Source organism: Petromyzon marinus, chromosome 79 (genome assembly GCF_048934315.1).
Source record: "Petromyzon marinus isolate PM22_M1 ecotype Great Lakes invasive population chromosome 79, UKy_Petmar_22M1.pri1.0, whole genome shotgun sequence".
In the NCBI taxonomy this organism is placed as follows: domain Eukaryota; kingdom Metazoa; phylum Chordata; class Hyperoartia; order Petromyzontiformes; family Petromyzontidae; genus Petromyzon; species Petromyzon marinus.
Window position 1 is genome coordinate 18,234,314 of NC_133745.1, and position 24,879 is coordinate 18,259,192.

The 24,879-nt window shown below is 52.0% G+C and overlaps 1 protein-coding gene across 3 annotated transcripts; it reads right to left on the bottom strand.

Moving 5' to 3' along the window:
- Positions 1-1,893: 1,893 nt before the first annotated feature.
- LOC116957627 (uncharacterized) lies at positions 1,894-24,301 on the bottom strand. 3 transcript variants are annotated; one of them, XM_076056966.1, is made up of 8 exons: positions 24,203-24,301; positions 20,732-21,119; positions 16,656-17,232; positions 14,759-14,845; positions 10,631-10,705; positions 9,420-9,755; positions 8,239-8,605; positions 1,894-2,866 (listed from the first exon to the last, which is right to left on the bottom strand). In XM_076056966.1, exons 2-8 carry the CDS (start codon positions 21,089-21,091, stop codon positions 2,671-2,673), a joined length of 1,998 nt encoding a protein of 665 aa, XP_075913081.1. In that variant the 5' UTR covers positions 21,092-21,119; positions 24,203-24,301; the 3' UTR covers positions 1,894-2,670. The 3 variants fall into 3 exon arrangements, with proteins under 3 accessions (XP_075913081.1, XP_075913082.1, XP_032835774.2); XM_076056967.1 differs by lacking the exon at positions 24,203-24,301 and adding an exon at positions 22,239-22,489; XM_032979883.2 differs by lacking the exon at positions 1,894-2,866 and having other exon boundaries at positions 8,126-8,605.
- Positions 24,302-24,879: the final 578 nt, after the last annotated feature.

Sequence of the window (24,879 nt, forward strand, 5' to 3'; positions counted from 1 at the left end):
ATAAATGACGTCACGCACATAGGGGGGGTGGGGGTGTGTCAGACATTTGTGACGATGTGTGACGAGGGGGGGGGGGGTTGAGAAATGTGACGTCACATCAAAATTCGCAACTTTAAATAAATATAGACAACACGTTCTACTTAATTAAATAGACGTTTTAATACATGTTTTCTCCTACAACATCAGAGTGCAGCACCACATTAAATACGCACTACAATGACAATAGTTTAAAGCGATTTGAAGCATGTTTTATCTTTTTTGGGGGGGGGGGCAGAGCTTTGTGACGTCATATTTGAGGGGGGGTCTGAATTTTTGTGACGCCGTATGGACGGCCCCTTACTCTCCAACACACAACCGGTGTGCTGAACTAGTAAAGAATTGGCCACGTTTTGTTTACGCGACAACCCTTACTAATTGAGCTGTGTCGGGTGGTGGCGGGTTTAACGACACAAACCACAGCAAGAAAATTTGACTTTTTTCAAATTTTCTTGCTGTGGCTTTCACACCTGATGACGATTGCTTGTGCTGCAGTCGAAACGTCGTGATATTTTTATTGTTTTATATTTTTATTATTTTATTGTTTCCCTTCTACGTGACTTTACCGAAAGAACCAAGAATATGAATCCCTGCAGTCACGAAAGCTTTAAATCAAGACACATTTATATTTACGCGATCTAACCCAAACTAACCTCTATTATGGCTACGACTTTAAATTCCCACGTGTTATGATAAATAAAATGTTACGCCGAACTATTACTCTGTGTGCGGCCAGTGTTGCTGTCGTCCGACAGTTTTGACGAGTTGGCTGTCAAGAAATGATCCGCCACAAGTTGGTTCGCGTCCTTGTGCCACAGTGCTGTCAACGGTGCATTTACGAATCGAGGCATAGTCAATAAATTCCAAATCTTGTTAAGATTCATTGTATTCCGGATCGAGTTGCTAGCCTCCTTTCGGTCTGTCGTCATCAAAGCGCGGTTTTAAAAATAAAATCCACATTGGTGTCCTATAAAAAAGAGGGAATGGGATGGGAAAGAAATGGATCCGAACTCCTCTCCAATATAAAGCAAAAAATTGCAACCCTCACAGCGATGTCCTCCTCTGAAGAAGAGCTAATATACTGTAGCAACGGAGGGCTTTAGTTGGTAAAAAAAAAAGAACGCAATACGGAAAAAGTTATATTTGTTATCCAACACTTTACCAACATCGAAAGTTTTTCATTATAACCGGCATCTGTCATAGACTGGCAAATAACAAAATAAATCTTCCGGGAGAAAAAAAAATATTACGACAGCCACCGGGCGTCTTGCCGTTCACTCGCTTCTCGTAGCTCCGTTGTTGTTGTAATTACCGGTGAAACTTTCCCCTCTCGTCTCACTCCACTCCCCTCCACGCACTCTATCTCTCCCTTCTCATTACTCCCCTCCCCTCCACGTGCTCTCCTGCCTCTCCCTTCCCATTTCCCTCTGCACAATCTCTTGCTCCTGATAGCAAGCCTTCTATCAAAACCTCAAGCCACCTACAAGTCACCTCCACTCAACAGGTCTCTTCCCCTCTCCTCTGCTGCCCCTTGCCCACGGGTCTGGCACTCCTGCCCCCCCCCCAGCAGTCCACACATTGCCCAGGCAGTTCCCTGTTCACGTCCAGGATCGAAACGTCTTCCTCCTCCGTCGATGGAAGTGTGAATATTGCGCTCACATTTACCTGGCCACAAACAAGAACTCGACGAAGTGGGCCCATCACGTGGACATGTATTGCAGCCAAATACGTTTGAGAGCGGAGTTGCTGGATGCTCTCTCACGAATGATAGTTCCCACATATATAACTGCTTGACCCGAGCTATAAGTGTTCTGATACTTGTGTTGTGTCTATAACTAACCACACAGAGACGTCTGCTGGAGGCAACGCGTTTATTATAACTCTGTTAATCGACGCAGTAACACGAATGGGTACAGCCCCTTCTACCTGATAGCCTAAGGGAGGTACACACTCCCTTCTAGCGCGTCCTCCACACTCCAGGCTACTCTACACACCGGTCCCTTGCCACGGCGGCTAAGGGAAGACTGGACCGACCCGTCCCAGGCAGGGTACGGGGCTCACCCCTGGTCCGCTACACCCCGGCTCTGACCAGAGCCCCGGGGAGGGTCCCAGGGGGTTCTAGCTCACCTCTGGTCCGCTACAACCCGGCTCTAACGAGAGCCTCGGTTGAGGGTTCCCGGGTGCTGGTCCAGTCTTCAGGTCTTCAGATGTCTTCAAGCTTGAGTTGGCGAACACTGCTGGACCCGTTCAGAGGGTAGCCTTTTTATCCCCAGGTCGGGCTTACCTCTCCCCTCATGACCCCCCCTCCAGATCCTTCTGGAAGGTCTTTGAGGGTCTTAAATCTTAAGGGGTCTTAGGAAGGGGTGGGGGGAGCCCATCCCCCTCAGCCCCCAGCCCCTGGGGGGTCTGGGGTGTCAACCTCCGGTCACGGGCCCCCCAGGGGGGAGGGGGTTTGACCTTCGGTCAACCCCTACACACCTCGCTCTCTCGGCGGCCCCCTTCTCGGCCCGTGAGCGTGGTGGCAGGTCAGCTGCTTACAGCGCCTTGTTATGGCGCAACACTTACAATTGCCTCTGCACTGTTCGCCTTTTGGCCTTCTCTGGTCTAACACTGGTAGTAAGTGGCGGCCCTCGACTAAGCGCCCCAGGGAGAACCACGCAATCGGCGCCCCCACCATCCCCAAACTCTGAAGGGCAGATCTAGGATGAGGTTTTCGGTAAACTGGGAAACATTTTGGCCCCATTTTTTTACATTTAATGTTTTTGTAAGCATTTTTTTTACAGGGGCATAATTAGTCGGGTTTTCCATATGTCCGTCCAACCAATGATTTCTGAAATCAGATGAAATAAAGACATTTTCAGAATAGATTTCTACACAACAGCTAGATGATATTTTAGTCTGCTTTCAAATAAAAATGCATAAACATTTTCATTACAATTTTTATCATTACAAATTCAAAATCATCCATTAGGCTTATGTGCTTTAAATACCATTTACACCACACCCAATATATGAAGAACTAATAAAACTCTTCAATGAATTTCAACCAAAATACTCCGAATAAAAAAAAACACTGGGCTTTTAAAACATGATTTTCCTCGCTTGAAGTTTTGAACATTCAGTGACCAGTTCTTTTTAGATCCAGTTTTCCAGCAATATCTTGCTCTCTTGACATTGTGGCAAGCCCCAGCAAGTCTCTCTTGCACCAATTGTTGAACGCATATATGGGGTTTTTTTAAAAATAAAGTTTTACTTTGAAAAGCTACGTTCCCCACACACTCGTTCGACTGACTGATACATTATTTTTTATAATACATGTTAAGGGTTGTCATTATTGTGCAGTGACGCCAACACACGTTTTGACTTTTTAAGAGCCTTTCTATCCAGACACAGCGCTAACGATGCCCAGGGCTCTGGTTCTTGAGGCTTGACCTCCGTCACTTCTCTAAAATCCCCTCTCCTTTTATACCTCCCAAGCCCCATCTCCGGAACCTTCCATCACCCCACTCCCTTCGGCCAATCCTGACCATTCCCTACCAACGGTTCTTCATCGTCCTTCTACAGTCCACCCCTCACTTCCCGGCCTTTTTGCCTTTCAAATCTATCCTCCAATCCCTCTCAATCTTTCCTCGTGACCAATCCCTGTGGAGGCCTCTCTGCAACTGATTGGAGGCCTTGGCCTACGTCCCGATTGTTTGTAGCGCCATTATTAAAACGCTACGTGAAAGTTAGCCTGCTACTACGCCGATAGGTCAACGGGGAGCAGATAGGAGGCCTAATAGGTTGAGTGGCAGTTAAGCCAAGGTAACCCCCCCCCACCCATGGGTATCTCGTGACTGGAGGGGTGGACCCCGGCTAGGGGCGGAGTGAGCCCCGACTCGGCGTATAAAAGCCGGTCCCTCTCAACGGGACCGGCAGTTGTCGTCCACTCAAAGAACCGAAGACATCTCCAGTCTAGAGCCCTGGGACCCCTCAACCGAGGCTCTTGTCAAGAGCCGGGTTCGAGTGGGCCAGGGGTGAGACCCGGAGACCCTGGCAAGATCGGGTCAGAATAGCCTCCCCTAGGTGCCGATAGCGGAGGACCCGATAGAGAGGAGCATAGTCCCGAGTTGAAGAGGACACGCAAGCCCGGATATCGGGTGGAAGGGGCTGTTATTGCGTTTATTGTTAATTAACTTGTTGCCTCCAAAAGGAAGTCTCCTACAAGTTTGTACCCACTACACTTGTGTCAGGTAAGCGGTCTGCTATCTCGGTCATTACAATTGTAGAGCCTGTGTTGTAACAATCATCGTGAGCATAATCCAGCATTGGACCATCTCTTTTTGAACCAGGGAGATGACATGACTCGAACTACAGGTGACGTGACACTGGATTATAATGTAGATGAATATTGCAATAGGTTTAAAGCGACAGTTTCCTACTTTAATTCCCGAGGACGCCCATGATCTTTGGTATAGAAGGAGTCGGGAAGTGATCATTGTGATTGTCTTTCTGTTTGACCGTGTCTTTCTGACCGTCTGATTACCTGTCTGACTCTGTGTCTCTGTCTGACTCTTCCTGTTTGTGTGTCTCCGTGTCTTTAGGCTACGATTGTCTCCGATCGGAGATCTCAAATCATTTTCATACGTAAACAAGTTATCAACATTTACGGGCCGGTACGTGTCACACTCACACACACACACTCTGTTGTCGTGTACGCGACTAATATTAGTGCACGGAATTACAAACCGCCCGCCACCCACCTGCTCAAGTACACACCCACCCACCAGCCGACCCAAACACGGCCATATCCCTGCCCACCCACACCCAACCCATACACTCAAAACACACATCCACCCGCTCACTCACCTGCCCACCCACACAATTGTTCGGCACGACTCATGATTTTTAATACAAATGTCAAGGATTGTCATGATTGTATAGCCTGTGTTGTAATACTCATCTTAAGTATAAATCCAGTGTTAAAACGTGTGTTGTTCCCCACAGAACATGACGTAACGACAGGTGACGTGACACTGGATTATATACAGTGAGGGAAAAAAGTATTTAATCCCCTGATGATTTTGTACGTTTGCCCACTGACAAAGAAATGATCAGTCTATAATTTTAATGATAGGTTTATTTGAACAGAGAGACAGAATAACAACAAAAGAATCCAGAAAAACGGATGCCAAAAATGTTATAAATTGATTTGCATTTTAATGAGGGAAATAAGTATTTGACCCCTCTGCAAAACATGACTTAGTACTTGGTGGCAAAACCCTTGTTGGCAATCACAGAGGTCAGACGTTTCTTGTAGTTGGCCACCAGGTTTGCCCACATTTCAGGAGGGATTTTGTCCCACTCCTCTTTGCAGATCTTCTCCAAGTCATTAAGGTTTCGAGGCTGACGTTTGGCAACTCGAACCTTCAGCTCCCTCCACAGATTTTCTATGGGATTAAGGTCTGGAGACTTGCTAGGCCACTCCAGGACCTTCATGTGCTTCTTCTTGAGCCACTCCTTTGTTGCCTTGGCCGTGTGTTTTGGGTCGTTGTCATGCTGGAATACCCATCCACGACCCATTTTCAATGCCCTGGCTAAGGGAAGGAGGTTCTCACCCAAGATTTGACGGTACATGGCCCCGTCCATCGTCCCTTTGATGTGGTGAAGTTGTCCTGTCTCCTGAGCAGAAAAACACCCCCAAAGCATAATGTTTGCACCTCCATGTTTGACGGTGGGGATGGTGTTCTTGGGGTCATAGGCAGCATTCCTCCTCCTCCTCCAAACACGGCGAGTTGAGTTGATGCCAAAGAGCTCCATTTTGGTCTCATCTGACCACAACACTTTCACCCAGTTGTCCTCTGAATCATTCAGATGTTCATTGGCAAACTTCAGACGGGCATGTATATGTGCTTTCTTGAGCAGGGGGACCTTGCGGGCGCTGCAGGATTTCAGTCCTTCATGGCGTAGTGTGTTACCAATTGTTTTCTTGGTGACTATGGTCCCAGCTGCCTTGAGATCATTGACAAGATCCTCCCGTGTAGTTCTGGGCTGATTCCTCACCGTTCTCATGATCATTGCAACTCCACGAGGTGAGATCTTGCATGGAGCCCCAGGCCAAGGGAGATTGACAGTTCTTTTGTGTTTCTTCCATTTGCGAATAAACGCACCAACTGTTGTCACCTTCTCACCAAGCTGCTTGGCAATGGTTTTGTAGCCCATTCCAGCCTTGTGTAGGTCTACAATCTTGTCCCTGACATCCTTGGAGAGCGCTTTGGTCTTGGCCATGGCGGAGAGTTTGGAATCTGATTGATTGCTTCTGTGGACAGGTGCCTTTTATACAGGTAACAAGCTGAGATTAGGAGCACTCGCTTTAAGAGTGTGCTCCTAATTTCAGCTCGTTACCTGTATAAAAGACACCTGGGAGCCAGAAATCTTTCTGATTGAGAGGGGGTCAAATACTTATTTCCCTCATTAAAATGCAAATTAATTTATAACATTTTTGACGTGTTTTTCTGGATTTTTGTTGTTATTCTGTCTCTCGCTGTTCAAATAAACCTACCATTAAAATTATAGACTGATCATTTCTTTGTTAGTGGGCAAATGTACAATATCAGCAGGGGATCAAATACTTTTTTCCCCTCACTGTAGTAGATGAATATTATAACAGGTTTAAAGCTATCCTACTTAAATTCATGTGGACGCCCACGATATTCGGTGTATTATAAACACGATATACTGAAATTCCTTTAATACCGTCATATATTTAGCACCATTTAACTTAACGCCCCAGGCGATCGCCATTGGTTCGCCTGTATGGATGGGTGAACGCCCCTGACTGGTAGTGAGACAAGGCCAGAAAGAAGGCTGCCATCTCTGGTGTCGGCCAATCAGTCTCACAAAGACAACGCGTACATTATTATGGGACCATGTTAATTTGCATGTTTTTGCCACAAGTTACGTGTGGTCAATGCAGACTTGATGCCTTGCAAAAGGTATCATCTCTTTGGTGTTTGAACATCTTAACAACTCCTGCTTTATTTGCACAGAGGGTAAAAACCTATCCTTAACTTTCATCATTTTTGATGCTGGCAAAAAAGGTCCAATAGATATCACCGAAGTGGGTTATCGCGCGGAAATTAATAGCGGCCAATTATTCCGAACGCGCGGTGTCGATTCATAAATGCGGAGAGAAAAATCGGAGGACCTGGAGAATAATCCACGCGACCACAGGGAGAGAAAGAGAGACGCGCAGACACCAAATGTACAGCAGGACGTCAAAAGTTGGCATCGAACCCAAGACCTCCTGCAAATCATCCCCTTTAAAATTAACCAACTGCCTGCTTCTCCTCCCCGTCTCCCAATGCGCGCATCCCCTCTACGTTTGGTGGAACGCAGGCGCGCTCCAAACCGTAATTGAGGTTAGTTTGGGTTAGATGGCGTGAATGCAAATGTGTCGCTCAACCCACCACCACCATCCTACCTGACACAGCTAATCAGCAAGGGTTTGTCACGTAAACAAAAAGTGACAGTTAGTTGACTAGTCCAGCATTTAAACCGGTTGCATGTTGGAGAGTAAACCCACAACATCCACAATTGTAAACTGGTCACGAATTGGCACGTTTATTTGTCGTGAAAGCCCGCGCTCCAAATGTCCGTATTCAGCTGGCTGACGTTGGCGGCCGGAGCGAGCGTTTCGTGAACCAGAAGGTCTGAACAACGCGGCAACGTCCCACTGCGGGCACGACCGCCGAAAGTGAAGGGAGTGGGTCGCCCGTCCATACGCCGACTTGGCGGCCGCCAACTCGTCATCTCTCCAGGGCAAATGAAAAAAAAAAAATCGCTCCCACTTTGTCCGTCCCCCCCCCACTCCTCCCTCCCCCGTTCTGCCCCCCCCCCCCGCTCATCTCTGCTCCCCCAGCTCCTCACTGCTCCCGCAGCTCCTCCCTCCCAGCTCCTCTCTGCCCCCCCCCCCCGCTCCTCCCTGCTCCCCCAGCTCCTCCCTCCCAGCTACTCACTGCTCCCCCGGCTCCTCCCTGCTCCCCCAGCTCCTCCCTCCCCCCCGCTCCTCTCTGCCCTCCTCCCTCCCCCCCGCTCCTCCCTCCCCACCCCCTGCTGCCCCCATGCTAGCTGAGATCACCGCAGTGCGTGTGCTCCTGCTGGCGCCGGAGTAGCCCGGGCAGCGCAAACGTCCTCTCACACCGGCGGGGTGAGCGGTCGCACCGGCAGGCTCGCTCCTCCGCTCCTCCGGCGTCTCCGGCGTCGTCGTCGTTGTCATCGTTACGGTGACGACGGGGCTCGGGAGGGTGCGGCCGCTCTCCCGCGCCGTGCCCCCGCTGCTGGCGCTGCCCGAGCCCCGGCACGGAGACCCCACCGCACAGCAGGCAGTGCCGCTCCCCCGCGGAGCCGCCGACGGCCGCGGCCGCGACACCGCAACGGGCGCAGCGGCGGCGGTGCCGTCGCGTCGCGTCTGCGGGACGACGCCGGATCGGCGCGTGGCTCCGGGAGTCGAACCGAGGCCTCGGCGGATCGCCGGCCGGTGCCGGCCGCTGGCCACACGCGGGGCACGGGAAGGCGGCGATCGCGGTCCCTGCCGCAAACAGCCGTGTCAGCGCGAGCGGTTCCGGCATGTGTACCTGTCGGAGCTAAACTATGAAAGATTTTTTTTTTACGTTTTATTTTACCAGATCTAAAGGCCCCCAACTGAGGCTATGTCGCTTATCTCGTCAGAAGCGCCGCTGGCCATCCCAAAAATTATAGCTCAACGAAGTGGGCTTATCATCGTCGTCGTCGCATGGAGATGTACGGCAGCAGCCAAACACTCTCAACGTGGATTTCTACACTCATAGAGACTCAGCATCGAGAACCACAGACACCCATAGAGAATCAACATCACGCGTTTAGAGTATTTGCCTGCTGCTGCTATAAATGATCATGATAATAAGCCCACTTCGTTGAGCTATCATTTTCGTAATGGCCAGGGGTGCTTCTGACAAAAAAAGAGAGCTAACACAGCTCAATGGGGCCTTACAGTTACATGCTAATTTCTCACATTAACATAACTAGCCCCGCCCACTTCTTTATAACCCTTGATCTACGCCCATTTCAAACCTTTTTAAACAGCCTGCCCTCAGCAGCAGACCATGCTTTCCCTCCTGATGACGGACGCTTGTGTTGCTCCCGAAACGTCGGGATTCATTTTATTTTTCCACCTACGTGGCTTTACCGAAAGAACCAAAGAGTATGGATTCCTGCAGTCACGAAAGCTTCAAATCACAGATTGAAAAACAAAATAAAATGTTTTTCAAGTCTCAATTGAGATCGAGTGCGATCGGGCGGCGGTCGTCACGAAAACGACGTCGCAGTTCATCCATCGCTCGGCCGCGCCGGGGTCGGATCCTCACCGTCGCCGCTCGGATCCTGCAGCTCCACCTTGGCCTCGACGCCTGGGGCCGTCGCAGCCACCGCCGCGTCTCTCCGCGTGGCCGCAGTCACCGCCCCCGGCCTAGCGCTGAGACCAGCAGCCTGGAGGTCCCTTCCATAGGCCTGGAGGTCCCTTCCATCACCGACCTGGAGGTCCCTTCCATCACCGAGCTGGAGGTCTTCTCTGTCACCCAGCAGGTTGTCTCCTTCCGCGTGGACGACGACGTCCACCCGGAGGCTGCGCAGCTCTCGACCATCCGCCCCTTCCCCGTCGCACGGGAGGCCCCCTTCTTCCGCCCGAAAATCCTCGGCCACGTCTGAGGGCGTGACGCGTCGGGAAGGGGTGGCGGAGAGAGGGGGGTGGCGTTAAACTACCGGCGCGTGTCACCCCGGCGGCCGCGTGCGTGCGTAACCGTCCGTCGCTACGCGCTCCGTCGTCGTCACCTTCCCCGTTCGCAGTCATCGATTGCAGCTGACCATCGATAATTATTCGGCACAGGTATAACGGCGGCCACCGTTCACCGCTAAGTGGCGGCGACGTCACCACCGGCGCTTGTGCCAGTCGCGGTGCACTTTTGGGGCTATCGCGTGAAGTGTTGGAAGGCTCGCCGCCGCCGGCAGGAGGTCACGGGACAGACCCAGGTGGTGCCATGGGTTGACTGGCCGAGATGACTGGCAGACGCTCCACCAGTGACCACATTTTGCGTGATCAATAACTACAGTAATAAAAATATTAAAATATACACGATGCCATGCGGCAAAAAGTGCGCTGTGCAATTCGGTGTTCGCATCAGTCCGGCGATGGTCAAACACACATGGTAGTACTAGTAGTACAACTTACTACATCACCCCATGATACAGAGTCTTCGTGATTGGTGCGGTAACTACAGTGCAGCAAATGAAGCAACTTTCTTTACGGCAGGATGTTTATTTGTGTCTATTTGTACGTTTATTTACGACAAATTTCACATCGCAAACAAATTTAAAACACTGAAAAAAAACACACACGTCTACTAACATAACGTCGTACAATAATGTGCAAAAATAAGCTATTATAAATAATGATTGGTGATTATCCTCCGCATAATCGCCGATCGACTGCGCATAATCGCCGATCGGCTGCGCATAATCGCCGATCGGCTCCGCATAATCGCCGATCGGCTCCGCATAATCGCGATTGGCCGCGTTTCACCTCGCGGCTTCTCTTCCCGTTTGAGAGGCAGCCACTGCGTTGAAGCAGGCGTGGAGAGCATCCAGGGATGCAGGTCTGGGGAGAGGAGAGACGAAATTCTAACATGACGACGGCGACACTGAGCTCACTTGTTTATGCACGCTAACAAATCCGTTCCTATGTGGTGTAATGCGATTAAATCATTGGTTAACTGCGCAATGTATGAAATTCCTGCTTGAATGCGAGCGTTTTCTGGGCCGCACAAGTTGGACGAGAGGGTGAAGTCCTCGCTTAACGCGTGGCTGTGCTCACACCGTCACAACGCGGTACACACACAGTCACAACGCGGTACACACACCGGCACAACGCGGTACACACACAGTCACAACGCGGTACACACACAGTCACAACGCGGTACACACACCGTCACAACGCGGTACACACACCGTCACAACATGGTACACCGTTACAACGCGGTACACACACCGTTACAACGCGGTACACACACCGTCACAACGCGGTACACACACCGTCACAAAGCGGTACACACACCGTTACAACGCGGTACACACACCGTTACAACACAGTACACACACCGTCATAACGCGGTACACACACCGTCACAACGCGGTACACACACCGTCATAACGCGGTACACACACCGTTACAACGCGGTACACACACCGTCACAAAGCGGTACACACACCGTCACAACGCGGTACACACACCGTCACAACGCGGTACACACACCGTCACAACGCGGTACACACACCGTCACAACGCGGTACACACACCGTTACAATGCGGTACACACACCGTCACAACGCGGTACACACACCGTTACAACGCGGTACACACACCGTCACAACGCGGTACACACACCGTCACAACGCGGTACATACACCGTTACAACGCGGTACACACACCGTCACAACGCGGTACACACATCGTCACAACACAGTACACATACCGTTACAACGCGGTACACACACCATCACAACGCGGTACACACACCGTCACAACGCGGTACACACACCGTTACAACACAGTACACATACCGTTACAACGCGGTACACACATCGTCACAAAGCGGTACACATACCGTTACAACGCGGTACACACACCGTCACAACGCGGTACACACACCGTCACAACGCGGTACACACACCGTCACAACGCGGTACACACATCGTCACAACACAGTACACATACCGTTACAACGCGGTACACACACCATCACAACGCGGTACACACACCGTCACAACGCGGTACACACACCGTTACAACACAGTACACATACCGTTACAACGCGGTACACACATCGTCACAAAGCGGTACACATACCGTTACAACGCGGTACACACACCGTCACAACGCGGTACACACACCGTCACAACGCGGTACACACACCGTTACAACACAGTACACATGCCGTCACAACGCGGTACACACATCGTCACAAAGCGGTACACACACCGTCACAACGCGGTACACACACCGTTACAACGCGGTACACACACCATCACAACGCGGTACACACACCGTCACAACACAGTACACATACCGTTACAACGCGGTACACACATCGTCACAAAGCGGTACACACACCGTCACAACGCGGTACACACCGTCACAACGCGGTACACACACCGTTACAACGCGGTACACACACCATCACAACGCGGTACACACACCGTTACAACACAGTACACATACCGTTACAACGCGGTACACACACCGTCACAACGCGGTACACACACCGTCACAACGCGGTACACACACCGTCACAACACGGTACACACACCGTCACAACGCGGTACACACATCGTCACAAAGCGGTACACACACCGTCACAACGCGGTACACACACCGTTAAAACGCGGTACACACACCGTCACAACGCAGTACACACACCGTCACAACGCGGTACACACACCGTCACAACGCGGTACACACACCGTCACAACGCGGTACACACACCGTTACAACGCGGTACACACATCGTCACAACGCGGTACACACACCGTCACAACGCGGTACACACACCGTCACAACGCGGTACACCGTCACAACGTGGTACACACACCGTCACAAAGCGGTACATCGTCACAAAGCGGTACACACACCGTCACAAAGCGGTACACCGTCACAACACACACACCGTCACAACGCGGTACACACACCGTCACAACGCGGTACACCGTCACAACGTGGTACACACCGTCACAAAGCGGTACATCGTCACAAAGCGGTACACACACCGTCACAAAGCGGTACACCGTCACAACGTGGTACACACACCATCACAACGCGGTACACACACCATCACAACGCGGTCCACACACCGTCACAACACAGTACACATACCGTTACAACGCGGTACACACACCGTCACAATGCGGTACACACACCGTTACAACGCGGTACACACACCGTCACAACGCGGTACACACACCGTCACAACGCGGTACACACACCGTTACAACGCGTTACACACATCATCACAACGCGGTACACCCACCGTCACAACGTGGTACACACACCGTCACAAAGCGGTACATCATCACAAAGCGGTACACACACCGTCACAAAGCGGTACACCGTCACAACGTGGTACACACACCGTCACAAAGTGGTACACACACCGTTATACCGCGGCTGCTGAGCGGTCGACGATGAACTACTTTCTTGAGCTCCCACGCGGCTGAGTGGGACAGTGAGACAGTAACGCGGCGACGGCTGCGGCGGCGTACCCCCTACTGCGCGCTGTGCGTAAAACACCGTATGTCGCCAAACCGTACCACGCCTTTCCTTGCTCGCTCAACGCGGCACTTTCCAGGAACGTGTCTCCTCCCCCGCTAAACGGGGACCGCCCGCGCACTGCGTTAGCCAGGCGGCGGGGCACACCGGCTCCCGCGAAATCAACGCTGCGAGTTTGCATTTTGACTGCTTGTGTTGTGGTTATTGCAAACATGATGCCTTGAATAAAGGTGTCAGTTTTTGTGCCAGTTAAAAGGGTAAAACCTATTCCTATATCTTGTTACTGGCAAAGGAGGTCTCATAATGTTGCGAGTGCCGTCGTCGTCATCGTCACCACCGCTGTCACGAACCGCGCGTGCCATTCGTGTGGCTCCCTTCGCTTGTAATGTCGAGCGGCGGCTCCGACCACTCGCCCTCGTCCACCGCTTGAAGCTCGCCGCCGACACCGCAACACGAATTTCTGAAACCGCTGGACCATGCCTGCCTGTATGCCTGGGCCGTCTACCTGCCTGAGTGCTCTTCCGGGCTGCCTGGGCTACTTGACCCAGCTGCCTGCCTACATGAGCTGCTGCTCCCTGGGCCTGCCTGCCTGGCCCGCTGCTCCCCAAATATACTGTCGTCGGGTTCGGGATCGAACCCACGACCTCCTGCACACCAGGCGAGGGTGATAACATCTCGTCACCTCAGCACATTCATTCACGTATCCCGCCAGGGACTGCACTCAACCGTGTTAGATCTACACATCGGAGGTGGGGTCTGGTGCGGCTACCGCCTCTATAAAGTGTGGGGTTGAGGAGTCGCCCGATTGCGACTGCGGTGAAGTGCGATCCATCGCCCGCATCGCATAGATCAATGTTCATCTTCAGGGACGTGCAAATGGGAATCCATCCGCTGACCCCCGGATGCCATCAAACCGCTTGAGAAAAGTCTAAATGCAGCTATAGCGAACTCATCCGTTGCGTTTCAAGCGCTGTACGAACGAAGATTAGCAGTAGGATTGAACAACAGATTAAAATATTTTTAAAACTTTATTAAAAACATGCTTTAATGAAATGTACCGTACTAGTAATGGCAGAACTCCACGACTCCATTAATTGGCCCCAAAGCTTGCCACAACGTAAGGGACCATGGTGATTTACAGCCAACGTCAGTTGGCCGTGGACAATTAAACCCAAGCCGAAACATAACATATAAAAAATAATGTTTCAAAATACTTTTTTTATGATAGAATATAGTATTGTCATCAGTATGACATAAGTATACCAAGTTTGCAGTCGATACCACATTGGGAAGTGGGTTAACATTGAGTTACAAGATTTGAGGATACGACAACAACAACAACAACAACAGACAGAGTGAGTTAAATAAAAGCGTGTGAATAAAAATTACCTCCGCTCGCCTCCATCTTCACCGCCATCGTCTCCCACCTGGGGTCGGCCTCCGAGATTTCTTGCGTCGGAGCCTCCCCCACCTCCTCTGCAACAAAAGCCGGATGCACGGCATCAACTCAGTGGTCTCTCTCTCCGCACTGTTGATTCTGACTAAGGAGCCGTCCACAAATGACGTCACGCGATTTTGGACGAATTTTGACCCCCCCCCCTCGTCACACGGCGTCACGAAAAGTCAGACCCCCCCCCCTTAAATATGACGTCACAAAGCTCTGCCCCCCCCCCAAACCATATTTCCATTTTGAAAATAAAACATGCTTCAAATCGCTTTAAACTATTGTCATTGTAGTGCGTATTTAATGTGGCGCTGCACTCTGATGTTGTAGGAGAAAACATTTATTAAAAAGTCTATTTAACGTAGTAGAACAAGTGACTGATTGCGGTGATGATTCTGCGTGCGTGTGAGCCAAGTGACTGATTGCGGTGATGATTCTGCGTGCGTGTGATCCAAGTGACTGATTGTGGTGATGATTCTGCGTGCGTGTGATCCAAGCGACTGATTTCGGGGATGATTCTGCGTGCGTGTGATCCAAGTGACTGATTGCGGTGATGATTCTGCATGCGTGTGAGACAAGTGACTGATTGCGGTGATGATTCTGCATGCGTGTGAGCCAAGTGACTGATTGCGGTGATGATTCTGCATGCGTGTGAGACAAGTGACTGATTGCGTTGATGATTCTGCGTGCGTGTGAGACAAGCAACTACTTGCGATGATTCTGCGTGCGTGTGATCCAAGTGATTGATTGTGGTGATGATTCTGCGTGCGTGTGACCCAAGTGACTGATTGCGGTGAGGATTCTACGTGCGTGTGATCCAAGTGACTGATTGTGGTGATGATTCTGCGTGCGTGTGAGCCAAGTGACTGATTGCGGTGATGATTCTAGGTGCGTGTGATCCAAGTGACTGATTGTGTTGATGATTCTGCGTACGTGTGAGCCAAGTGACTGATTGCGGTGATGATTTTGCGTGCGTGTGAGACAAGTGACTGATTGCGGTGATGATTCTGCGTGCGTGTGAGACAAGTGACGTATTGTGGTGAGCGATAGTGGTAGTCACTGTGAGCATGACTGCGCTATGAACCCGGCGACCCGAGCTCGATTCCCCGCTCATGGCCAACACTGGCAATAGCGATTATCTGAACCATTCCTGGGCCTCCCCTAGGTCGCCTCTGCCTCAAATGAGTATTCAGTACGGTGTGTAAACATCGACCACTGGAGAGACAAAGGCGGTCGGGAATGGTGCTGGTCACTCGCCGCCCTTGTGTGCCAGAGTGCCAGCCTTCATAGGTGCTTGCTAACAGCACTTGCCCCAACAGATCATCTTCTGTGTTGGGTCTTGGTTTTGTTTACGAGTTCTTTTGAACTCCATTCAGCTCTCCAGGCATCATTGGGGTCACATTGTTTACGGTTAAGCGCTTGGCTCCAAAAGGGCTTGCGGCGTGACTTCATGCGATGACGAGGAAAGTTCCTGAGGTCCGGAGTTGTCTACATCTGACTGCCTGCGCTACTAACCACCCCTCGCCCTGCACTAGTCCATGAGCAAGACTTTTCTATTCTCCGGAAAAGGGAAAACCACATTTCCAAGACTACATTTTTTTGTTCGTCGTGTACAGCGATTGATGACCATGCAACGTTTAAATCATCATCTAGATTGACAAACTAATTTCTTTAAAGAACTGCGTTTTGTGTTTGGTTTGTTGTCCTTCACCCCCGCACCTCCGCTCAGGCAGGGTTGACTACGTATGGTGCAAAAAAAGTTCAACATGCATATACTATACACTACACTACTCACTACTACACACTACACTACTATACGTACACAATCGAGCATTAACTCACCGTGCTCCGTGTGCCACTCCACGTCGCAGCCGCCCCCGGGGCTCACAGCGCCGCCATCCGGGGCGCACCGATGGCCGTACAGCGCCCCCAGGCGCTCCGCGGAGAGCAGCAGCTCACGGCTGAGGCCGCCAAAGAGCGCGAGGAGCGCCTCCACGAGGCCTCCCAGCAGCGTCGCCCCTGCGGCGTCTCCTCCCGCTCCTCCTCCTCCCGCTAAGCCTGCTCCTCCTCCTTCCGCTCCTCCTTCCACTCCTCCTCCTCCCGCTCCTCCTCCTGCTCCGTCTTCATCGTCGGGCTGTCGCAGGGCCTTCACGGCGCGCCTCAGCGCCGCGTAGAACCCGAAGGGCAGGCGGTGGCGAGCGGCGGCCAGCAGCTCCGCTCGCACGCTCCCGTCGTCCACGCAGGCGCGCAGGAGGCCGTAGTCGCGGATGCCCAGCTCCGAGTCGAGGGCGCGGGCCACCTCGGCGCTCACGCCCTGCGTCTCCAGCCACGCCGGGAAACCGCTCCCATCGCTGGTCGCCTCCAGCGGCAGCGGCACCTCCTCCTCCTCGCAATAAGACAGCATCTCCTCTTCTTGGGGCTGCGACGGACATGGCATTCTCTGAATATTTCACGTCTGTCTTTTTTTTTGGTGATACGGGGACTCCCTCTACTTAGGAACATTCGACTTACGATCTTTCAGAGGAATTAACAATCCGGTGCCATGTGTCCAGTTGCCTGTTCGGACCGAGAGTTGTAAGTTAAACCGCCACGCATTAGATGGCGGTGGTGGCGTCTACACCTGCAGAACATGAAGAACCAGTGGCATCTACATCTGCAGAACGTGAATAACCAGTGGCATCTACATATGCAGAACGTGAATAACCAGTGGCATCTACATATGCAGAACGTGAATAACCAGTGGCATCTACATATGCAGAACGTGAAGAACCAGTGGCATCTACATCTGCAGAACATGAATAACCAGTGGCATCAACATCTACAGAACGTGAAGAACCAGTGGCATCAACATCTACAGAACGTGAAGAACCAGTGGCATCAACATCTACCGAACATGAAGAACCAGTGGCATCAACGTCTACAGAACGTGAATAACCAGTGGCAACTACATCTGCAGAACATGAATAACCAGTGGCATCAACATCTACAGAACATGAAGAACCAGTGGCATCAACATCTAGAGAACGTGAAGAACCAGTGGCATCAACATCTACAGAACGTGAAGAACCAGTGGCATCAACATCTACCGAACATGAAGAACCAGTGGCATCAACGTCTACAGAACGTGAAGAACCAGTGGCATCTACATCTGCAGAACGTGAAGAACCAGTGCCATCAACATCTACAGAACATGAAGAACCAGTAGCATCAACATCTACAAAACATGAAGAACCAGTGGCATCTACATCTGCAGAACGTGAAGAACCAGTGCCATCAACATCTACAGAACATGAAGAACCAGTGGCATCAACATCTACGCAACATGAAGAAGCAGTGGCATCAACATCTACAGAACATGAAGAACCAGTAGCATCAACATCTACCTAACATGAAGAACCAGTGGCATCTACATCTGCAGAACGTGAAGAATCAGTGGCATCTACAGAACAAGAACCAGTGGCATCTACATCTACAGAACATGAAGAACCAGTGACATCCACATCTACAGGATATTATACAACTTTTACAGCCATTCCCCGTACTTAGTGTACATGCTGTACAACGTTTGGAATCAAAAGGAGTAAAGTTGGACTCACGGACAAATCGACTCACGAACAGACCTTTGGAATTCATAATAAAGGTTTTTGGGTTAGATCTAACCCAAAAACCTTTATTATGAATATTGGTCGAGAAAGCCTATGTGTTAGACCTTTGGAAGCTGACTTGTTCGTAATTAGACGAGTCCCTGTTTTATCGTGAAAATACAGAAATGAAAAGGCACAGCTCCAAACCCGGAGCAATCGAGGGTATCTGGCATGGCCACTGGGAGCCTGGCAATGTTTCTCACCGCAGAAAACCATAGTGACGCGACCACCGCCACTCTACGAAAGCTGGCGCCAAAAACTGTGCCACACCCTACAACCCAACCGGAGAGGGCCCTTTAAACTTCCGATTCCGTTCTGAAGGCGTAAGCGGAATGGGAAACTAAAACCGATGACGTACAGTCACGCCTCGATATACTAAGTAGATTGGGTACGTTTTTGTGGGGGGGGCAAAGTAGCCACCCTGGATTGCTACTAAACTTAAAATCTATTGTTTTTATTGTACAGTAGAACCTCGGAGATCGAACGCACCAGAACTCGAACAAATCGGTTTTCGAACGATATTTCCGAACATTTTTTGCCCCGAAAACCGAACGAAATTCGCAGGTCGAATGGGCAATCACGACTTGAAAGAACCTGTACACGGCTGAAACGAGTATGGCCAGCAGCGTGCATGACGCTTGCCCAGACAAAGGGTTTACCGTATGGGACTCCCCTTCCAAACAATAACACCACCACCACCTCCTCTTCCTCCTCACCACCTTCCACTCAAGCCATGAACTCTCCTTACTACAGGTAAAGTAAAGTTCAATGTTCATTTATTTCATTTATTCCATATATTTATTCATTTATTCCATTTATTTATTGTGTTTGTTGTGTTTTTGTATGATTGTATGCGTGTAATTACTGTAAACTTCATGTAAAAATGCTTCATGAGAGATTTCTTGTGTTTGGAACCAATTAATGTCATTTACACATGATAATTTATCACATTAACATCACTAGCCCCGGCCACTTCTTTATAACCCTTGAGCTACACCCATTTCAAACCTTTTTAAAACAGTCTGCCTCAGCAGCAGACCATGCTTTCCCTCCTGATGATGGATGCTTGTGTTGCGCCCGAAACGTCGTGATTGATTTTTATTTTATTTTCTACCTACGTGACTTTACCGAAAGAACCAAAGCGTATGGATTCCTGCAGTCACGAAAGCTTCAAATCAAGAATGCTCTATAATTGTTTTTTTACCCTTTTATCTGGCAACAAAACTGACACCTTTTTTACAAGGAGTCATTTTGCATTGACCACAATACCTGTGGTCGGAATGCAAACAAAAAACATAACTCTGATAATGTATTGGCACTGTCCTTGAAATTGATTGGTCCACACCCGAGACAGCTTTCCTTCGAGCCCAGTCTCACGTGGTGTTGGACCAGATGACGCCAAAAGGCGCACAACTCAAAGACAATGCACCATCAGAGTATGAGAGCTCGGGGTAAGCATTTACACAACATTGGAACCTCCTTTGCCAGTAGTAAAATATGATAATTGTTTTTTTACCCTTTTATCTGGCAACAAAACTGACACCTTTTTTTTCATTCCTAACGCAGGTATTGTGGTCAATGCAAACATGACTCCTTGTTAAAAAAAGGTGTCAGTTTTGTTGCCAGATACAAGGGTAAAAAAACAATTATCATATTTTGCTACTGGCAAAGGAGGTTCCAATGGTGTAAGAATGAATGCTCTAGTAATGTGTGCATTGTCTTTATGCCCTTGTCTTATCACCGGTGTTAGACCAGAGAATGCCACAAAGTGAACAGCACAAAGCCAATGCAAGTATCAGAGCACTTATAGCTCGGCTAGCGCAGTTATATCTTTGGGACCCTTTTTGCCAGTATCATGACAAAAAATAAGAATAGGTTTTTACCCTTTCAGGCAATGATACAGGAGGTGTTCAGATGTTCAGACACCAAATTGACACACCTATTGCGAGGCATCAAGTCTGCATTCGCCACATGACATTTGGCAAAACACGCTCCTATAATGATAATGCACGCATTGTTTTTGAAACTGATGGGCCTACACCAGAGACAACGGCCTTCTTTATGGCCTTGTCTCACCACCGGTGTCAGACCAGAGAACACCAAAATGCGAACAGCTCAAAGGCAATGCAACTATCAGAGCATTCACAGCTCAAGGGTTCAGCAGTGCGCATGAACCACGCGAACTTGCGGCAAAATACCACGCAAAACATCGGTCCTCCGACATTTTTTATGATCTTCGTACGACATCCCTCCCGCCCTCCCTTTCCCCCTCACCTCTTCCTTGAGGTCCGACGAGACGGGCGTCGCGAACGTGGTCTCCGGAAGGCCACGGCCACTGCCGCCACCGCCGCCGTGCCCGCCCCTCGAGCTCACCATCTTGGCGTGGCTGTCGCTGCCCACGTGCCTCCTGACGTCCGTCTCGCCCTGGTGGGCGCAAGAGAGCACCTTGGCGCAGACGCCGCAGTGGTAGAGGCACGGCTCGCCCCTCACGGCGCTGATGAACGGGTAGCGGCTCGTCCAGTCGGCGTTGAACTTGGTGCGGTAGCGATGGGCGCCCGTGAACCTCGTCTTCTTCGCCGGAGGTTGCCCGGCGGCGGCAACGGCAGCGGCGGCGGAGGAGCCGGCGTTGGACATCGCAAGCCGGTGGTGGCGGTGGCGGTGGCTGGCGAAATTCAAGCGCGATGAATCAAGACGGGCGAGTGGCGCACCATGACAGCGTAAAAAAAAAAACAGCCCGGCGCGTTTCTTATCCCTTTCCCGTTCCAATGACGTACGTCAAACCCAAACATGCCACGCAGCCTACGTCATCAGCTTCAGTTTTCGATTCCGTTCCAATGACGTACGTCAAATGCAAACATGCCGTCTATTGTACCTCATCAGTTTTAGTTCCAATTCCGTTCCGATGACGTACGTCAAACCCAAACATGCCGTGCAGCGTACGTCATCAGTTTTAGTTCCGATGACGTACGTTGGTACAAAGATTTTTGGCATTCTCTGGTCTGACACTGCTGGTGAGACTAGGGCATAAAGAAGGCCGTTGTCTCTGGTGTAGGCCAGTCAGTTTCAAAGACAATTTGTACATTAGTATCAGCGCCACGTTTGTTTGCATGTTCACCACAAGTAGACTTGATGCCTTGTAAAAGGTTTTATCCATTTGGTGTTTGAACGTCTTAACACAGCTCCTGCTGTATTGCCAGAAAGGGTAAAACACCCATTCTCACTTTTCACACTTTACACACCATTGGTTGTATTTTATATTTCCGTTTCGATGACGTAGGTGCACATCATCAGTACGCGTTCTGGGTGCCATCGGAACGGAATCGGAGGTTAAAAAGGGCCGCGCCTGGGAGGGTTGCAGCGTGCCACAGTTTTTGGCGCCGGCTCTCGCGGAGTGGCGGCGGTCGCGCCTCCCGCGGTTCTCTGCGGCGAGTAACATTGCCCGGTTGCCAGTGGCCGTGCCGGTGACCCTCGATTGCTCCGGATTTGGAGCTGTGCCTTCCGATTTCAGTCGTTGGGTGCATGCGTGGCCTTGTCTGAAACGCTGACGACTTGGGTGCCATTCTGTGCAATAATACTACAAAAAGGCGAACATTCGGGATACGAAGCTTCAGTATAACGAACTTTGGATGTATTATCATTATGTTAATAAAAAAAAATAATAACTCTAATCACTTTGTCTCTCACCACTTCTTTCTCTCTCTAGATGCAGCAGTCATGTCAAGTTCTAGATACGATTCGCAGATACAGCCAAAATCGCAAATAGCAAATCCGTGAGACTCACAGTGAGACCGTGAGACTCGCCGTGAGACTCACAGTGAGACCGTGAGACCGTGAGCCTCACCGTGAGACTCGCCGTGAGACTCACAGTGAGACCGTGAGACCGTGAGCCTCACCGTGAGACTCACAGTGAGACCGTGAGACTCGCCGTGAGACTCGCCGTGAGACTCACAGTGAGGCCGTGAGACCGTGAGCCTCACCGTGAGACTCACAGTGAGACCGTGAGACTCGCCGTGAGACTCACCGTGAGACTCGCCGTGAGACTCACAGTGAGACCGTGAGCCTCACCGTGAGACTCGCCGTGAGACTCGCCGTGAGACTCGCCGTGAGACCGTGAGACTCGCCGTGAGACTCGCCGTGAGACTCGCCGTGAGGCTCGCCGTGAGCCTCACAGTGAGACCGTGAGACTCACAGTGAACCTCGCCGTGAGACTCGCCGTGAGACTCGCCGTGAGACTCGCCATGAGACCGTGAGACTCGCCGTGAGACTCGCCGTGAGACTCGCCGTGAGACCGTGAGACTCGCCGTGAGACTCGCCGTGAGACCGTGAGACTCGCCGTGAGACTCGCCGTGAGACCGTGAGACTCGCCGTGAGACTCGCCGTGAGACTCGCCGTGAGACTCGCCGTGAGACCCACAGTGAGACCCACAGTGAGACCCACAGTGAGACCGTGAGCCTCATGGTGAGACCGTGAGCCTCACCGTGAGACTCACAGTGAGACTCGCCGTGAAACTCGCCGTGAGACTCGCCGTGAGACCGTGAGACTCGCCGTGAGACTCGCCGTGAGACCGTGAGACTCGCCGTGAGACTCGCCGTGAGACCGTGAGACTCGCCGTGAGACTCGCCGTGAGACTCGCCGTGAGACCCACAGTGAGACCGTGAGCCTCATGGTGAGACCGTGAGCCTCACCGTGAGACTCACAGTGAGACTCGCCGTGAAACTCGCCGTGAGACTCGCCGTGAGACCGTGAGACTCGCCGTGAGACTCGCCGTGAGACCGTGAGACTCGCCGTGAGACTCGCCGTGAGACCGTGAGACTCGCCGTGAGACTCGCCGTGAGACTCGCCGTGAGACCGTGAGCCTCATGGTGAGACCGTGAGCCTCACCGTGAGACTCACAGTGAGACTCGCCGTGAAACTCGCCGTGAGACTCGCCGTGAGACCGTGAGACTCGCCGTGAGACTCGCCGTGAGACCGTGAGACTCGCCGTGAGACTCGCCGTGAGACTCGCCGTGAGACCGTGAGACTCGCCGTGAGACTCGCCGTGAGACCGTGAGACTCGCCGTGAGACTCGCCGTGAGACTCGCCGTGAGACTCACAGTGAGACTCGCCGTGAAACTCGCCGTAAGACCGTGAGACTTGCCGTGAGACTCACAGTGAACCTCGCCGTGAGACTCACAGTGAACCTCGCCGTGAGTCTCGCCGTGAGACCGTGAGACTCGCCGTGAGACTCACAGTGAACCTCGCCGTGAGGCTCGCCGTGACACTCGCCGTGAGACCGTGAGACTCGCCGTGAGGCTCGCCGTGAGACTCACAGTGAACCTCGCCGTGAGTCTCACAGTGAGACTCACAGTGAGACTCGCCGTGAGACTCACCGTGAACCTCGCCGTGAGACTCGCCGTGAGCCTCGCCGTGAGACCGTGAGACTCGCCGTGAGACTCGCCGTGAGACCCGCCGTGAGGCCGTGTGAGACCGTGAGACTCACAGTGAGACCGTGAGACTCGCCGTGAGACCCACCGTGAGACTCGCCGTGAGACCGTGAGACTCACAGTGAATCTCGCCGTGCGACTCGCCGTGAGGCCGTGTGAGACCGTGAGACTCACAGTGAGACCGTGAGACTCGCCGTGAGACCGTGAGACTCGCCGTGAGACCGTGAGACTCACAGTGAATCTCGCCGTGAGACTCGCCGTGAGACCGTGAGACTCGCCGTGAGACTCACAGTGAACCTCGCCGTGAGACCGTGAGACTCACAGTGAGACCGTGAGACTCGCCGTGAGACCGTGAGACCGTGGTGAGGGCGTTGAGGCGGAAGTGAATTCCCACTCCAGGGTCCGCGGCGATTTGAGCGCAGAGCCTCGATGGGTGAGTGGGGGGAGGGGTGAGTGGGGGGAGGGGTGAGTGGGGGGAGGGGTGATTGGGGGGAGGGGTGAGTGGGGGGAGGGGTGAGTGGGGGGAGGGGTGATTGGGGGGAGGGGTGAGTGGGGGAGGGGTGAGTTGGGGGGAGGGGTGAGTGGGGGGAGGGGTGAGTGGGGGGAGGGGTGAGTGGGGGGAGGGGTGAGTGGGGGGAGGGGTGAGTTGGGGGGAGGGGTGAGTGGGGGGAGGGGTGAGTGGGGGGAGGGGTGAGTGGGGGGAGAGGTGATTGGGGGGAGGGGTGAGTGGGGGGAGGGGTGAGTGGGGGGAGGGGTGAGTGGGGGGAAGGGTGAGTTCGGGGGAGGGGTGAGTGGGGGGAGGGGTGAGTGGGGGGAGGGGTGAGTGGGGGGAGGGGTGAGTTGGGGGGAGGGGTGAGTGGGGGGAGGGGTGAGTGGGGGGAGGGGTGAGTGGGGGGAGGGGTGAGTGGGGGAGGGGTGAGTGTGGGGACGGGAGCGGTGGTGCAGCGGTTAGCGTTGCGAACCCGGAAAAACAGCCGAGTTCGATTCCCGCTCACGGCC